Source organism: Pseudonaja textilis, chromosome 13 (assembly GCF_049901715.1).
Source record: "Pseudonaja textilis isolate UNSWEBS1 chromosome 13, rPseTex1.2, whole genome shotgun sequence".
Taxonomy (NCBI): Eukaryota; Metazoa; Chordata; class Lepidosauria; order Squamata; family Elapidae; genus Pseudonaja; species Pseudonaja textilis.
The window spans coordinates 17,786,076-17,804,258 of record NC_142002.1 but is presented as its reverse complement, the minus strand read 5'-3'; the positions used below and the strand labels follow the sequence as shown (position 1 = coordinate 17,804,258).

General features: G+C 44.9%; 1 protein-coding gene across 6 annotated transcripts; it reads left to right on the top strand.

Annotated features, from left to right (window-relative positions):
• The first annotated feature begins 332 nt into the window (after positions 1-332).
• On the top strand, positions 333-17,766 carry CLK3 (CDC like kinase 3). 6 transcript variants are annotated; one of them, XM_026709848.2, is made up of 13 exons: positions 333-500; positions 3,592-3,743; positions 6,346-6,556; positions 9,302-9,395; positions 9,673-9,739; positions 11,762-11,878; positions 12,603-12,775; positions 13,312-13,406; positions 14,313-14,442; positions 15,227-15,309; positions 16,021-16,100; positions 16,440-16,530; positions 17,334-17,766. In XM_026709848.2, exons 2-13 carry the CDS (start codon positions 3,592-3,594, stop codon positions 17,517-17,519), a joined length of 1,479 nt encoding a protein of 492 aa, XP_026565633.1. In that variant the 5' UTR covers positions 333-500; the 3' UTR covers positions 17,520-17,766. The 6 variants fall into 6 exon arrangements, with proteins under 6 accessions (XP_026565633.1, XP_087797680.1, XP_026565632.1 ...); XM_026709847.2 differs by lacking the exon at positions 333-500 and adding an exon at positions 510-921; XM_087941553.1 differs by lacking the exon at positions 333-500 and adding an exon at positions 1,367-1,571.
• Positions 17,767-18,183: the final 417 nt, after the last annotated feature.

Genomic DNA, 18,183 nt, shown 5'->3' with positions numbered 1-18,183 from the left:
AAAAAAGTTGATTTAATTTTTTTATGCTCCATTTTAATTAGTTTGGAGACCTTTTAAATTAGTGTGTAGTAGACTTTGCACACTTGGTATATTGTCCCTACGTGTGCTTCTTCTGGTAAGGCTGCTCACAGTCCTCAGAGATTCGCCAGTGTATAAATTGCAACAATAAGAACGACAACAGCAACGATAATAACACGTCTCTGGCGATTCCACTTTTCCTTGCCGCAGTCCTCCACTCCCACAAAGTCGGACGCCCAGAGCGGCAGAAGCCATCGACCAGCATGGCGTCCGGCCAAGGGGAGGGGAAAAAAACCTCGGCGTCGAGCCGCTCTAGGCCGCGCGACGACAGCCACCGAGATTCTTTCCCCCCCTTTCAGCGCTCAGACCGGACGAGTGCGCCTGCGCGCAAGTGTCGTTTTTTTTTTTTTTTTCCCTCCTCATCGTCGTCTGCGGCGGCGGCGGAGCCGAGTCTGAGGCCTCCGGAGGGGCCAGAAACCGCGGTAAGGACCGGGGTGGCTGGGTGGGTCTCGTTCGCAACTCGGAATCGTTTTTCTGGGGAAGAGAAGCGGGAGGAAGCCGTCGCCTGCAACCCACGGGCCTTAAGTCGGCGTGTAACCCAAGGCCGCCGCTTTTGAGGAGGAGGAGGAGGAGGAGGGGAGGGGGAGAGGCTGAAAGGAGTGGGCGGGGCTTCGCTTCCCTCTCAGGAGAGCCGGCCACGCCCCTCCCAAAGCCTCACCGTTCTATTCCGCCACCACCCCTCCCGCCGGGACTGCCACGAATTCGGTCGCGCGCCGCTCTCGTCTCTCCCCCCCCCCCAAGTCTCGCGGGAACATCGCCGCCGCTGGAATGGAGATGCGGACGGGTCCCCGTTTCCTGGAGGCGGGTTTTCGGGGTCCCCCTCGCGCCCGGGACCCCCGCCAGGTAGGGGAACGGAGGGTGTGGGTGGGGGGAGGTACGAAGATAAGGGGCTTTCAAGGAGAGGGCCGGTGTTCCGTCGGCGGCGCCGCCCGGGGGTTGCTAACCGCGGCTGTCGGCCGTGTGTGGCCTGGTCTTCCTTCCCTGGCCTGCTCGGGGTGGGGGGGGGGAGGCCGCCTTGGGAGTGGGCAACGCCAGAGGGGGTGGGGGAGAAGGCTTCGGGCCTATGGAGGGGGCGCCTTTGGGTTCCCGCAGGGCCTTGTGGCAGCTTCGCCCCTGAGCCTGCCTTTAAATTAAAAAATCAAGCATCGTCACGAAATGTATCCTGCAAAGATGGCGAGGTGCTTTTGTTTTTTTAAAAAAAATCTCCTTAAGTCATGATGGTTAGTTGGGATTTACCCATCTTTGTGCAAACAGGCCTCTTCCTTCTCCCCCCCCCCCTTTTAAAAACACGACCTACAGATAGTCCTCGACTTACGACCACAAGCGATCGCAACCCCCCCCCCTTTCCACGTTTGGGTTGAGATCTTGATCTTTGTCCCCATTTTACGACTGTTCTGCCCTCCGTTGTTAAGTGAATCGCCACCAGGGTTAAAGGGAGCCAGCAATGGGTTTGGTGAAGCCCGACTGCCTTAAATGGCGCTTACCTATATAAGGTAAGTAGACGGTACTCCCTCCCCCACTTATCACTGCAGTTTGACCCCAACATTTTGGTGGCTAAGCGGGACATCTGTGAAGTGGGCTTTTTATGAACCTTTCTGGCCGCAGTTGTTAAGTGGATCGCTGTAGTTAAGGGAGTGATGCCGTTGTTAAGCGAATCGAGCTTCCCCATCGACTTGGCTTGTTAAGGAGGTCACAAAAGAGCCCCCCTCCCCCCAAGGACATTCTCGACCGTCATAAATATGAACCAGTTGCCAAGCATCTGAATTATTATTATTTTTAAATTCTTAAGACCTTTATTTAAGAGATGCTTGCAGTTTGACCTGAAAACAATCAGGTGTATTCATATAAATTAAAAATGAGGTTCTTAAAAATCCCAACTTGACCAGATATATATGAAACTATTTGAAAACCTTTAAAGGTGTATTGAGAAAAAAAAACAGGCCTTTTAAAAAACATGTTTGTCGCTCCCAAAAGGAGGAGGCAGCTTTATAGGTAAAAATAATAGAAATCCCGTGATAATGCAGAGAGTTTGAAGAGTTATCTGAATTTTGATCACGTGACCACGGGAGGCTGCAACAGTCGTTAAGTGTCGAAAAGTGTCATAAGTTGCTTTTTTTTCAGGATCCTTTGTAATTTTGAAGAGTCACTAAACGATCTGTTGTAAGTCGAGGACTATTGTTTTGTGCAGTGTGAAATACTGACGCATCCTTGGGGTGAACCAAGCCTTCGGTTCTCTGTTTTAGTTGAATGGCTTACGTATATCCTCCCTTCGGCCTCCTGGCCACTGTCCAGGTGTGTCAAACTACAGGTGTAATGGACACATCTGGTTTGTGCATCACTTTAGGAAGGTGGATGACTATTAGGGTAGTCAACTCAATATGGTAGTAACTGATTTGAACAAAGGTGCACTTTGTTGTTTTAGTGCCAAATATATAAATAGCTTCCATGCTATTTTCCCAAATTTTAAACCTAAGTTTCTTGACGTGTACGTTTTATGATCATACATCGGTTACTACTTCGTTGTTTTTATGCAAACCTTTATGGAAAGAGGTGTATGGAAATTTCTAGGGAGAAGAAAAAATATTAGATAAAGGGCACTATTTTTAAAAAAATCCCAGAGTCGTTTATCTCCAGTTCTACAGTTGGGGCTAAATAAATTAGAAAGTAGAATCTGATTACCAAGCTTTCATTGGGAGTGGTGGAATTTTTTTTAACATAATTGTTTTGTTGACATCTAGTATGGAAGAATATTTGGCTGGAGAGACAGCTTCGCTATATGAGTAACCATTTCCTTCTTTTCTTCCCTTAATAGATGGTTAGCCTTAAAATTTAAAATAAAATTCCTATCTTTAAACATTAATCCCACACAACTGCTTTTTAGCGATACTAGTAATTTGTACATACTTTAAAATGTTTATATACTATTAATTTTAGTACATTATTTCTGCAGCTAGTCATTTTTTGTTATTTGTTATTTTATTACTTTATTTTTATTGAAATACTGCCTTAAAAATTTTCTGATTTTGTTCTATTTATTTTAGCAAGTCAAAACAGTAATTGAACTGCTCTGACTTGCAGTCCTAGTAGCTGTTTGCATTATTATTTTTCCAAAAAGCTTACCATATAGAAAGACGTAACAAGTAACAATATCCTTACGATGTACATAGTAACTCTCATTAAAAAAAAATTGGTGTCAGTTATGCTTAGCTTATAACATTTCCGACAGAACATTATGTAAATAGGTAATATTCCTTTAACATGATTGCTCTTAGACAGTCTGTCTGTTGCTTATGTCATAAAGGTCTTTTTAATGCCACTGGTATGAATATTCTTGAATTTGATGCTGCACTAACCTGTCTTCTTGAGGAAACACTAGTTAAAAAAAATCAGTATAATAGGAGTTTTTGAAGCTTGTGAATGGTGGCAAAAAGGTGTGAATTATTGGGATGAATTTGTTCTCCTGGAGAGGAGGCTTCTTCCATTCACACACACATCTCTCCCCTGTATATTCAGATGCATCACTGTAAACGTTACCACTCACCTGAGCCCGAGCCCTATATGAGCCATAGATGGAAGAGGCGGCGGTCTCGTAGCAGAGAGCACCACGAGGGAAGATCACGGTATCCCACTCTCCGGGATTTTCCTCGGAGGTCACGTTCTAGAAGGTGAGCTGCTTGAAACCAGCCTTTGACTTGGCCGATCCTTGATAATGGTCTGGGAGGAGAAATTATAAATGTGTTTGCTTAGAGATACCAATGTGTCTTCTCTGTAAGTATCAAGGATCCTAGACAATAAATCTGTCAAGGTACATAGTTCAGTGCTATACATACCAAAATAAAATCCTTCAGGTTTATATACCATTGAGGAATTTTGCTTTCACGTTTGGTGAGGATGGGGGAGGCTTGGTGAATTGTTTTCACCATTGAAGGCAACACAATGCTCCATCAGATGCCCTTTTGGATTGAGCAAAACTGCTATTGTGTTCTTAATTGCTTCCTTAGGTCAAGCCACAGCTTACGGGAGTCTAGAAGGCTCCAAAGCAGGGCACTGTGGTTATTCTATCATTACACCCGATGGATTTAGATTCTTGGCTTCTGAATACAAATTCTGCCTTCTCTGTTTTTCAAAACCTGTAACGAAACTTTCGTTGTCTTGGTTCCACAGATAAAACATGACTAATCTTAGGAAGAACTTGGAGGCTTTGTAGATAAAATGAAGAGGATTGGGAGAGGCCTAGACATAATATTTAGAACCAGTATATTGCTATCAAATATTATGTCTAAGCTCTCCCAATCCACCACTGTTGGATTGGTGTATAACAGAGAGCTTGTGGCATTTTAAAATGAATTTTGAGATCCTCCCCCTCTCGTTCAGCCTTCAGGAAAAGCTTTGAAATCTGGCTATGCTGGTTGGCCTTGAAGGAGGAGCTGTTGGCTGGAGGTGGTTGGTGCACTAACAAGAGAAGGAACTCCACCTCTCCCCTCCAAACCCTTGTTTTTTAGTTGTTTCAATTTTTTTTTTGTAATTGTAATCTGTTTTTACATTTATAATTGTTGAACATTGGTGGGGTTTATCTGGATGTGAGCCGACCGGAGTTGCCTAAACCGTGAGATAGGCAGCAAAGAAATTTGATATATAAATAAAATAAAACATTCTGCCTCTTAAACAGAAATAGATCAGGCGACAATTTTAGAGGTCAGGCCGCTATCATTCCCACTGTGAATCTCTCCAAACCCTCTAAAAGTTTGGCCCATGGGATGGGGATTTAAAAATGGAAATGAGATACTTCTGGGGAGCAATCGGCTCGTCTTCTTGCTCTTAGAGCTGGTTGCCCCACTTCCGCCCCCCCAAAAAAATCTGGCTCAGATTTGGGCAGCACATCCTCAAGATATGGGAGGTTGACTCCAACGTCTGCTTCAACATAGAAATATGTTGTGCTTGAGAATCACACCCCCACATTCCTTTGCTTGTTCCTGTGGAACTGGGGAAATCAGGCGACGTTGCGCTCAACTTTAAATGCCGCCTGGGTTGGCCTGGCACCGGTTCATTGGCATCTCCACAGCACAGGGTGGGCTAGTATCGACGAAATCAAATGAGGACACTCAAAGGTCAGCAGTGACCTAAAATTATAGGCCGGTTGGCTTTAAGCAGTGCGCATTGAATTACCAATTTCACTTTTACACATTGCTTGGGAGTCCTGAACTAACAGAAATTGGCAGAGAAGCCTTGGCGCACACCCCTTGCACGGATGGGCCGCTTCCTTGTGAACTACGAAGGTAATAGGCAAACAGTTTTGTGTGAAAGAGGTACAAACAGTACTTGTGACGAACTAAAATAAAAAAACCTGCGCATGAGCCACGGGTGGGTTTTTTTTATTTTGCCTCAGAACCCCTTCACCTCCAGAATAATTTTCTTTTGTGATTGTGAGGACTAAGAATAGAAAAAGGCTTGGTACCATGAAAGAGGCTAAGGAGATAATAAATCAAAGAGGCTCTCTACGTGGTTTGGCGCACGTGCCTTTTGTGAACCGGGTATTTTTTCATGAGTGAAAAAAAAATATAACAGTGGGCCCACGAAGCCGCCGATTGCCATACAAAGAGACTTTTGAATAAAAAGCCCACGATTCTGGAGGCTGGAATTCTAGCTTCAGTCCAAGTAAGGCGTGAGTTTTATACGCCAGAAATATCTTGCTCTTCTGCAAATCCTAGTTAATTGTTCTGTGTGCTACATCCCAACGCCAACTCGGTCTCTCCTCTGATCTGCTGTTGGCAATTATTAACAGTTCTGACCTCAGAAGATTATAGATGGCTTAAAGGCCTGGTTTTTACCGCATAGGGCAATCTACGCAGGTGAAATGGGGCAAAATAAGGAATAAGGTAAGAAAGTTGGTTATTACGTGCCCGTAATCTCAATGAAGCCGACCTCCCTGGTGCTGTTGCTTTCCATTCTTGCCTTGTTTGCTTAGGATAATTTTTTAGTAAAACCGGCAGAATAAACAAACACGGTAACGTTTGGAGATTGGTTACAGAAATGTGCTAACAGGCAACGATGCCATGATCTGTAATTGGCAGGTGCACCTGCTGACCGGTCAGGGAAGATTTGTGTGTTTAAGAGTTATTTTAGGCAGCTGTTGTAAGTGCGTTGGCAGTAAGTAACATCCTATGTCAGGTTTTCTCTCTCTCTCTCTCTCTCTCTCTCTCTCTCTCTCTCTCTCTCTCTCTCTCCCACCCCCCTCCATTTGTAATGAGGCTTTTGTTTGCAATTCAGCCAGGACAGATTGCCTTACCAGAGAGGGTACCGAGACAGGACAGACAGTGAATTCCACAAGTTTGAAGAGCAAAGCCCGTCTTTTGTAGAGGACTATTACTCTACCCGTCGTTCACGTCACCACAGGAGATCTCGGGAGCGTCATCGGACCAGGAAGCACCAACATCGCTGCCGGAAGCGCAGGACCAGGTCTTGTAGCAGCACCTCCTCGGTGAGTAGCATCCAAAAATGAGTTCAGGAAATGTTCTAGGGACCAATGACCTTCTAGTTCTTTTTCAGCTTTGATTTAACATTGGGTGAGTACTTCTAATCGCTATCTCTTTTTTTTTTCTCTCCCCCCCCCCCTCGGTACGGTTTTGTAAGGTTTCTTGCCTGGTGCGATCCTGGTTACGTTAGGCTGGATGGCCCAGCTGTGAAAAGGCTTTAGTGGTTGAGAATCCAGCGTGATGTTTTGCTAAGACACATTGGGGGGTGATGCTTGAGCGGGGCGTTTGTGTACGTTGACTCAGGACGGCTGTGCTGCATCCTTCCTTCTCCACTCCGAAGCGTCCACCCCATAATATATGCCTGGTGGCGCTTGGTTAGTTGTGATCAGTGACACAGGCTGTTCCTTCGCCTTGGTAACAAGACCAGGTTACTTTTAGCCTTTCTCACATACACACACACACACACACACACACACACACCCCAGCCAGGTTGTGTTGTCCTTGGCTGAAGAACCGTCCCTTCTCGCCCCGACAACCCTCCGGAAGGGAATTCCGGTGAAATCTAGATCCTGCGGAGTATGCAGGTAGTCCTCGACTTACAACTTGAGCCCGGCGTTTGGTGTTGCTAAGCGAGGCATTCGTTAAGTGAGTTTCCTCCCATTTTTATGCCCTTTCTTTTCCGTAGCGAAATCCCTGCAGTTGGATAAGTTAGTAACCCCGGACATTAAGTGAATCTGGCTCCCCTGTTGACTTTTGGTTGTCGGGAGGTCGCCAAAGAGGGAAATCCCGTGACCGGTTTGCCGAGCGCCTGAATTTTGTTCACGTGGCCACGAGGATGCGGCAAAGGTGGTCAACTGCCAAAAAGAGACATAAGTCGCCATTTTTCAGTGCCGTTGTAACTTTGAACGGCCACTCCACAGACTGTTGTAAGTCGAGGCCTACCTGTATAATCAGCCTGAGTAACCAGACAGGCTCCTAGTTACGCACGGCAGCCTCCCAAAGGACTCCAAAGAACTCCAGACGATGGGAATTTGAGTACCTGCTGGGCAATATGACAGGGCCACAGCAGACATTCGGCCCGTCGTAGGTCTGGGGTACGTGCACACATTGCAGAGGTTTTCCAGCTTTGGTTACCACAATCTCCTCATTTAAACGCATTTTTAAATTTAGTAGTAGTTCCCAAATCTCATCCACGAATTGGCTCCACCCACCAACGTGCAGAAAAAGGAAACAAGTAATTTAATAACAAAACAGCAGCGACTATTAAAGTGCACGCATGAGTTTGCTTTACTGATTCATACACCTCCCAAGGTCCCTAAATCTGGAGGTGCTGTAATTGCTCCCTGCCCTTACACACCTAGCAAAGGGAAGGAAGTTTTGTGGATGGTTCGAACCAGTCTGTCCTCTTTTCCTTATCCTGTTTTTCAGTTTGCACTTGCTAATATCTTACAGGCTGCCCACTGTAAGTCTCCCTTTCCACCCCCCCCCCCCTCCACCCCCCCAGATCCCTGTTCTTGGAATTTGTCCCCTAAGTATGATTGCCGTGTTAAGGATACAGACTTTGCTCGGTGTGACCTAAACCGTTCAGTTTTCTCAACCTTCTTTAACCTGCTTAAGGATCTTAAGATTGACCTCAGCTTGTCTGTTCCAACCCCTTTTTCTTAGACATTACGCCCAGTCGTTCTTCAGGGGAAGATGGAACAAGAGAGGGCAGACTTGGAATCGGCAGCTCATTTTAAACGAGCTGTCTCTCTCTCTCTATATATATATACGTGTATATATATAATATTCTGCGATTAAAAGGTTATGATAAAATGGTGATTGGGATAGTTATAATAGTGGATTGTTTTTCAGGCTGTTTTCTTCCCACTCCTTCAGTACAGTAGAACCTAGTAACCACGAAGGACTCCTTTTTTCCTTTTTTTATTTTTTTCTTTTCTTCTTCAAGAGGGTCAGAAACACTTCCCTGAGCATTGGGGACAGTGCGGGGCTGACCTCTATGACCGTAGTTGGCTTTTGGCCCTTTACAGAACGGTCATCAGCCGCCCTTTAAAAATGCTCGACTCCCACACGGCTCCTGTCTATAAAGGCCTCTTCTAAGCTTGACTTCGACTCCGTACTAAAAGCAAACAGCGGATTAGACCAGGCTTATCCAAGGTAGAACAAGCAGATTTGCAGTGGTTTCCCATCTGATCAGGAGGGTGCTTCAAAACTGAACAGCCCACTGGGCTAGGAGGGGGCAATGTAGGCTTCCGCTGACATTTCTTGGGGTGGGTAGGGTTTGCCCCATTTATCACAGTTGCTGATGGAGAAGCTCCTTCCATTGACTCCTCCTTCCCGCGCGTCTCGCTTCTCTTTCCCTTAGTGATAAAGAGGTGGACAGTTGAGGCCTTTGGGAGCGTGCTCAGTCACTGGGCACCTGCCAGCTGCTTACCCCTTGCTCAAGACCTACGGGCACCAACTGCTGTGAGACTCCAGCCCTCGCCTTCCATAGCTAATCAGTTTCTTTACATACCTGTAGCTGTTTTTTTTAACCTTTGTTTTGAAAGTCGGTTTGTGTCTTGACGTGTCCCTTGCAATATCCCTATCGTTATATATGCTGTGTGCCTTATGAAATGCTGGGATCTGGAAAATCCAACCACCGACGCATCGTCGTCTCTCCGCCTTTGAATGACAACTCAATCTGCCAATCGGAAACTGCCCGCTGTGTGCGATTGGTCGGATGGCGTTTCGGGGGGCGGTGTGTACAGAGAAGCCAACAGAGCAATAAGCGCAGCAGGAGCGTGGAAGATGACAAGGAAGGTCACCTGGTGTGCAGGATCGGCGATTGGCTCCAAGAGCGATGTACAGCCACCTTTCGTAAAACTTTACCTCTCTACTTTCTATCCCCATGTTAGACGAGATCGCTCTCAGTGTACGGGAGGGGTCTCTAATGTTTATGGCTTGTAAATGGACTGAACAGTAATTGCTTGACAACAGAAAAATAGACAACTTGTGCATTAAAGAGTGTTAGCAGTGAGAGCTTTTCTTGAGATTTTTGAATGCTGTGAAATTTGCAGGACCTCGCACCCCCCCGTTCCCTGGGCCTGGCGCTCACATCCGCCTTTGTTTTTTCTCCTAGACGAAATTGTGGGCAGCCTTGGCGAAGGGACTTTTGGCAAAGTGGTGGAGTGCGTGGACCACGCCAGGTACGAGTTACTTCACCCCTGACCGGATTACCTCGGGCTGCTTCTTCTCAAGGGCAGAGAGAGATCTCGTCCCCTTTTGTCTCGAGAGCAGAGGTCGAAACCTTTGGGCTTTCCAAAGCCACTTAGCCTGCGCCGTAATTTCTCAGTTAGGGAGCATAACGGGGCACCTAAAGCCAGCGAGAACTGTCCCGTGATCATCGTGAATGGGTGCAACTCTTCCTATCATAGCCGGCTTCTTCCCCCTCGGATGTTAAAGGAAAAGAGGGGAGAGAAACAGGGAAAATCGGGAACGCTGCGAGAAAAACTAGCCTTCCCAAATAAATTTGAGGACTCCGGTGCCTTTTGCTGTTGGCATCCTTTCATCAACATCCCCATATATCTTCCTTGCTGAACGTCATTTAAGACCCCCCTCCCTCCTTTCCCTACGAAAAACAGTCCCCAACAGATTGGCCGTCACAACGTTCCCCCGATGGTCAACCCCAAAGTATTGTAAAAGAACGAAAACCCTCTGGCCCTCCTTGCTGGCCTTAAGCAAGGGAGGAAATCCTTGGCGAAGGAGATAGCCCAAAGACACCCGTCAGGGGGAGGCGTTTTCCCCTTTCCCCAGAAAGGAAAGTGAAAAAGAGTACGCAAGCCGTTGAAGAATGTCAGTTCCCCCACCAAAAGCAAGGAAGCAGGTTCTTCCCTCAATATGCAAGCAGGACTGTCCCGAAGCAACATCGCTCAGAATCCAGTTTGTTTGGGAGTATATGGCAGTTCTAGGGAATGCTTTGAAAATCTTCAGCAATTTCCAACTCCCAGGATTCCTCAGCCAGGTTTAGGAGATGCCTTGGTTTGCTTCTGCAACCAGTCACCTTTTAAATCGGGCAAAAGCGGTTGCCAAGCCTCTGGCGCTCCCTTCTCTAAGCAGGGAGCTTGCTTTTCCAGCTGTTCTTATCAATACCCACTTTTGTTCCTGGAGGTGTGTCATTAGAACGACAGGAGAGGGAAATTTAACTCAACACCCAACCCGGAGCTGCCGCGTCCTCTCGGTGTTTACCTGGCCCACCGAGCCAATCCATGAGGAAACGGGGTGAAGGCAGCTTTCCATGTTAAACTGAAAGAATGCTGACTCTAGAAATACGGGGGTGCGGGCGGGAGAGAAGGGTATATAGAGAACGTCTTTCACAACCACGGTTCCCCGGGAAGTACCAAATGGTCGCACTTGCAATTTTCCCTACATGGGGTTGAAGTCCACGGAGATAGTTACAGCATGGACGGCATTTAAATTGGGCCCCGTGGCACATGGTTGGAGTTGCAGTTGACTGGCGGTCAGCTTCCGTGTCAATCCAGAACCTGCGGCAGTTGTTGTTCCCCTTTAAGGTCCTGCGTAGATTATCTTCCAAGACCCGCTGCTCCAAAGTGAATTCTGCCTTTCCATTGAGAGAAGGCTGGCTGAGGGTCTCCACCTCGAAGGAAAGTCTTAACTGCAGGGGACCCCCTTAACCAGAGGTGGCCTGTCAGTGCCGGAGCTTGCCTTCTTAACATCTGGATTGATGCCACCCTAAATTTCTCTACAGGGTTGGTAAAAACATAACCCTCTGACAGGGCATTTGGGAGGCATTGAGATGATGTGCCACTGGTTTATTTGAATACCAGTAAATGAGCACTGAATGAATAATCCAATTGCCTACTCCCTTCGTAAATGCTTTGTCATCAAGAAACGGCATCGTTAAGTAGCGTGAAGCATCTCTGGCCTTCAAAAGGATATTCAGGCGGTGAGATAGATAAGTGAAGCACAGGTGCTTTGAAGAGCCCTATGATTTAACTATTATGCTACTTGATCTTTCACTTCTTGCTCTGTTGTCTTTTGGCACCTGTCTCTGGAAGCTTGAAAGGAGAGAGAAATTGGTTTTTTTTCCCTGTTTTTATTGAACGAACCAAGTATTGGATTGAATCTCAGCCACTTCCTCATTGGAAACGTCTGCTGTGACTTACCTAACAATCCCCCCTTTCTCTTCTCTTTCCCCACCTGCTCCACAGAGGCAAATCTCTGGTAGCTTTGAAAATTATTCGAAATGTGGGCAAATACCGTGAAGCAGCCCGACTAGAAATTAATGTCCTAAAGAAAATCAAAGAAAAAGAAAAGGACAGTAAACAGTAAGTACTGCCTCTGCCGCTCATGACGCGCAGGTTCTTTTTCAAATGGGGCACTGGAAGGGAAGGGGGAATGGGGGAGATCACGTTTAAATAGGCAGCTCACTTACCCTCTAGTGGAAGGAGAGAATCAGCCCAGCCCCCTCCCGAGAACTTCTAAAAATTAAGTAGCGCTTATTTCGTTCATTCCTTCGAATGTTTCAGTTTTTGAGGACATAGATCAGGGGTGGGCAAACTTTTTGGCTCAGGGGGCCTCATTGACTTTTAAAATTTGACAGACGGGCCGCCACCTGGTGTCGAAATGCCTGTCATTGCATGTCAAAATCAAATGAATGCAATCGTGCAATCATTCACATCAAACCTTAATTCTGTACCAATCTTCGGCGGGCCGGATTAAAAAGACCCAACGGGCCGGATGTGGCCCCCGGGCCGTAGTTTGCCCACCCCTGACATAGATACTTTTATATGCTTATGCATACGTATCCTTCATTTCCTTTTATTCTTTATTCTCTTAGGCGATAAATCCCACCCACTCACTCACTCGTAGGAGCTACATTCCGTTGCTTTTCCTTCTCCCTAGATTTCCCAGTAAGCTTAACATTTTCCCCGATCGAAGGGTTGGGGGGGGTGTGAATTCTTGAAAGGCAGCCCTGTAGATTTTGACGAGGCGGTTAATGCTTCTTTGGTAGCCAGATTTCCACCCTCCTTCTGTTCTTTCCCTCCTCAGGCCTAGCTTGTGCGTCTTGATGTCGGACTGGTTCAACTTCCACGGCCACATGTGCATTGCCTTTGAGTTGCTAGGCAAAAACACCTTTGAGTTTCTGAAAGAGAATAATTTCCAGCCCTACCCTCTTGCACAGATAAGGCACATGGCCTACCAGCTCTGCCATGCCTTGAAATGTAAGTGCTACTTTGTGGTCACGGAGAGAAAAACCGAAATAAAGATCTCTCGCTGCTCATCGCTTTCTCGTCGCTCGGGAAGGGTGGTTTTTTTTTTTTAGTTATTCACAACCCTCGCTTAGTATCCCGATCAATCCAGCAGTATCCAGCAGGATTGTAGGTCTATAATGGCCAATGTGACAAAAGTCACCCCCGGGGTTTTTCATGGGAGATTGTCTATCCGGACATGGCGGCATAAAATTGAATAGGCGACTATGAAACCAGACGGGGGGAGGGAAAGGAAATTAATTCAGTCTCTTGAAACATTTATAATTTTGGGGTGAGGATTAGCCTGAACGTCACCCTTTTTGGTAAATTCTCTTTTGAAAAAGTCTAAACACTTCACAGCACCTTTTCAAAATAATCTGGCCTCGGGGTAGCTATTTCTAAATAGACATTCTGGTACTTAAATACCTATTAAGACTTCCAGCTCTGGATGACAAGTCGGTGCAAAGCTGATTGGCATGTCTCCTCCCATTTTTTTCCTCCCCCCGCAGTTCTGCACGACAACCAGCTGACTCACACAGATCTCAAACCTGAAAACATCTTGTTTGTAAACTCGGAATATGACACCTTGTACAATGAGAAAAAGGTAGGTTTCATTTGAATAGGAAGGCCGGCCGGTTTACACGGAGGCGAAGGAACTGTCAACTCATAAAACATTCCTATGCCTGTTTCAGTAGTTAACATAAAAAAGGAGAGGCGGGAGGAAGGAAATCTGCAGCAGTTTGAAAGCGAACGTACATTCCAACTCTTACCTTTAAAAGGTTGTAACTGAAAATATCAAAAGAGTTTTTGCCCGAGGATATATTGAATTGGAGGACGTGAACGATGACACCCAGCCTGTGAATGGGCTCAATTGGAGAATCTGGTTGATGAGACAACCCCCAGGGGGAAGGGAGAGGGGGAAACAGGGTCACAGGGGACTGTAAATGACACATGCCAGAGTTGGCTTCATACAGGGCAGTGCCAGGACGTCGCCTCTAATGAATCCTCTGAAGTTTTTTGAAGTTTGGTTCGAGAATCATGGTTTAATTAGAGCGACTGCTGGAATCCTGACAGGAATATCAGTTTGTGACGGGGGACTGGAAGCCGCTTAATGATTAAAGCAATGTTCAGGATGGCCGTTTCCCCAGATTTCAAGAAGCTTGAAGTCTCTGTAAAATTGCCACTTCTCTCCCCATATCTCTCTGATTCTTATTGTATATGAGTTGGGCCAGAGCTCCCCAAACTTGGCAACTTTAAGACTTGTGGAGAATTCTGGGAATTGAAGTCCACAAGTCTTAAAAGCTGCCAAATTTGGAGAGCTCTTGAGTTAGACCTTTTTTGCTGACGTTGAGCCATTTAACATCTCGTGTTAGCTTTGGGGATTCGTGACATCCAGGCAGCAGGTGGCCATTTCTCACCTAGTCGGGAAAAAAAGGTTATTTACAGAACATTCCCTTTGAGAATATCACATTTTTGAGGAGGCAGCGAATGGCTCTCTTCTGCCTTGCAGAACTGTGAAGAGAAGTCTATCAGGAACACCTGTATCCGGGTGGCAGATTTTGGAAGCGCCACGTTTGACCATGAGCATCACACCACCATTGTGGCAACTCGGCACTACCGGCCGCCAGAAGTGATCTTGGGTGAGTGCACACTCGTTTTTCCTATTGCTTTCCATATTAAGCCAATTTGCTAAACAGAGAAGAGAATAAAAAATAGAATGGAACAGAAGAATAGAATGGAATAGGAATGGAACAGGAATTAGAATAGGAATAGGAGAATAGAATAGAATTAAAATAGAATTAGAATAGGAATAGTATAGAAATACAATAGAAATAGAATTCTTTATTGACCATTCCATAATCATAAAATATCATAATAAATCATAAGATACTCAGTGATAGTCATAGGATGCTAAATAAGCAATCAACACAAATCATACTATATAAATCATAGGATATTAGCAACAAAGCTATAGTCATAAGATGAGGAAATAGGAAAGATGAGAAGGATAATAGTAATACAGCCCAATTAGGTAGTTTGACAGTGTTGTGGGAATTAGTTGTTTAGCTGAGTGATGGGACAGGGGGAAAAACTGTCCTTGTGTCTAGATGTTTTGGCGTTTTAATGCCGTATAGCATCGTCTTGAGGGGAGAAGTTGAAACAGTTTATGTCCAGAATGCAAGGGCTCTGCAGATATTTTGTCAGCCCTCTTTCTGGCTGGTGCCTGATACAGGTCCTCAACAGACGGCAGGCTGGTACAGGAAGCAAAGCACTTGAAATTTAAAAAGGAATCTGAGAGTTTGGACGTAAAGACTGAGAGGGGGAAGAGAGAATGCAACAATCCTCGCCGACTTCAGTTGTGATCAGTTATATCTTCACTTGCTATGAAGAAGACGTGTGATCCTGTCCCTTCTTTTTTTGTAGAGCTGGGCTGGGCACAGCCTTGTGATGTCTGGAGCATCGGTTGCATCCTGTTTGAATATTACCGGGGATTCACACTTTTCCAGGTACGTGGATTTCATTGTCTCTGGACAGATTCAAGTATTTGTGTTGTGGTTTTTTTTTTCTGTGTTAAAGAGTGAGCACTTTGACACACTTTCAGTGGTGTTTTGTAAATTATAGGTAGTCCTTGTTTAACAATGGCAATTGGGACTGGAAACTCCCATCGCTAAGCGATGTGGTCAGAGCTGTAGTGTCAGATGAATGCATCATTAAGCAAATCACTGTGAGTCGTTCAGTGAGGACCTTGTGCGATTGCAACATCCGAAGTCTTGCTGGCTTCATTGCTTTGCTTGTTAAAAGCCAGCTGGGAAGGTTGTAAGTTGTAATTGTGAGATTGAAGGACACTGCAGTGCCCACGATTGCAATAATTTGACCGCAAGGACACCGTGATGGCCACAATTACAAGGAGCTGTCATAAGTACCCTTCACTCAGCACTGTCATAACTTTGAACAAGCACTGGATGGGTCATTAAGTGAAAACTCCTTGCAATTATCCTTGCCTACCTGTTGCCGTATTCGATACAATCAGTGCAGTTTGCTAGTTGCACTGATTGTACCTTATTATGTTTTGGTGACTGGTTGGCTTTGGTAGCGTTCAATCTCTAAGTCTACTTGACGCAGAGAAGAGATACTTTCTTGAAGTCAGTGAGAAAAAGAAAAATGTTGATCCTTTGTTGTGGTTGAATAGAAGTAACTTACTTTCTTTGACTTCACAGACTCACGAGAACAGAGAACACCTAGTAATGATGGAGAAAATCCTTGGCCCAATGCCACAGCACATGATCCGCAAAACTAGGTAGGAGTGCTTGACTCTGAGTAAGTTTGGTCTTTTCAGGAACAGGAAGTAAGCCATCGCCATCTTGGGCAGGTGGATGAGCCAAGGATTATTTGTTGGCGATGTAAGACGTTGGTCAAGGTTGTTCTGGAAGGGTAACACACGTATAAGGAAGCACCAAACCTGTAAATGACAGGTTTGTTTGCACGGTGTGTCTTTGTACGTTGTAGAACACTTTCTGCAGTGGTTTTATTTAAGTGCTTGGCGGGGGACGGGTGAGTGAGTTTTGTGCATGCTTTCAAGCTTGTTTGTCTCAACCCTTCTCTGTGTTTTTTTTCCTTTTTCCTTGTTTGCAATCAGGAAACAGAAATACTTCCACAAAGGGAGTTTAGTATGGGATGAGAACACTTCGGATGGAAGATATGTGCAAGAGAACTGCAAACCACTACAGGTAAGGGGGAAAAAATGGCTTTGAATGATGTTCTTCATTAAAAACAGTAGGCTATTACTTGAATTCATCTTTCATTATGCCTCTGGAACAACAGGAAAGCCAGCAAAGATATTTAATCTAATTTTCTGTAACTATTTTTTTTTCCTGAACTAATATTAGATAACAAGATCCATGTCTTGTCAATGTGCCCTAAAATGAGCTGAAAGTGATAACTAAACATCTTGCTACATTTAAGCTACACCCCTTCCCCAATCAGAAGACAGGCTGGCATAAATTGTATTTATTAATCAAGCACAATTTCATTAGACAAGATTCTGATTTGCTTTTTAAAAGTTTGCCCGGCTTCTGTATTGTTTTCGTCTGTGAGTCAGACTTTCACAGCCATTTCAGTTTTAAATTTGGGGCTAGCCTATATATATATATATATACAGGCTAGCCCCAAATTTAAAACTTCCCAAAAACCCAGGAGCAAATAATTTTTATTTATATATATATATATATATATATATATATATATATATATATATATATATATATATATATAAATATATATAAATATATATAAATATATAAATATATATATATATATATATATATATATATATATATATATATATATATATATATATATATATATATATATATATATAAATTGCTCCTGGTTTTTTTTTTTTTTTTGGAAGGGCGGGTGCATAACCTGCAGGCCCTGGAAATGTCACAGGTGTTTCTCTTTATATATATATATGAAGAGAAACACCTGTGACATATATATATGGATTCCCTTGTCCGTCTTCTCTCCTCAGACGTACATGCTCCACAATTCCACCGAGCACCTACAGTTGTTTAACCTGATGATGCAGATGTTAGAGTTTGATCCTGCGCAGCGGGTCACGTTTGGTGAAGCTCTGGTCCACCCCTTCTTTGCCGGCTTATCTCCAGAGGAACGGCGGCTGACTTGCCGAGATTCGAGCCGCGATTTAAGCAGATGACAGACAAGGTAGAGGGGAGCTCCCAGTAGGATGTGTAAATACTCTTGAGATTAGTCTGACCTCTGCTAGGAACGTCGAGGGTCCCGTCCCCCACCCTGGGGGCACCATGGACTGTGGCGTTGGTGCGCTCTCAGAAATGGACATCGGATGGGTTAGGGGGGGACGGGACTGCAGTCCAGAAGCACAGATTTCTCTCATAATTTATATGTTGTAAAGTTCAAATAAAGTGTTTCATATTGTTTGATAATTGACTTGTTATGACTGCGTCTAGCTACCTGGACTTCCTTAATGGATGAACTTTTACGTTTAACAATAAAAATGGTGGTTTTATATATTGCCACAAATCTGGGAATTTTAATGTTTCTTCCCTTGCTGGCGGTGTTTTAAGTCCCTTTTTTTCTTTGTAAAGCAGGACACGGGATCTTTGGTCACTCCGCGTTTTGTGGCTAATTCAGTTGTGAAATTGACCTCAAAGGCACTTGCCTTGTAGATCAAGGCTAAACTACAGATTAACCACCTGAATGATCTATGCTAATTCTCACTGTCAAGCTGCAAAGTTTTAACTAAAAATAGTTGGGTTTTGAGAGTCTATATACCAAAAGTCAGGCTCCACTTTTTCCCCCCTAGAGAAAATATTCCGTATTTAGTAATGTTCAAAAATTAC

What these genes read in the sequence shown, in the direction of transcription:
- CLK3 (XM_026709847.2), top strand. Translation starts at nt 847, where the DNA reads ATGGAGATGCGGACGGGTCCCCGTTTCCTGGAGGCGGGTTTTCGGGGT. An exon ending in GCGCCCGGGACCCCCGCCAG is followed by an intron (nt 922 to 3,591) that starts GTAGGGGAACGG and finishes CTGTATATTCAG; the next exon opens with ATGCATCACTGTAAACGTTA. An exon ending in CACATGATCCGCAAAACTAG is followed by an intron (nt 16,101 to 16,439) that starts GTAGGAGTGCTT and finishes GTTTGCAATCAG; the next exon opens with GAAACAGAAATACTTCCACA.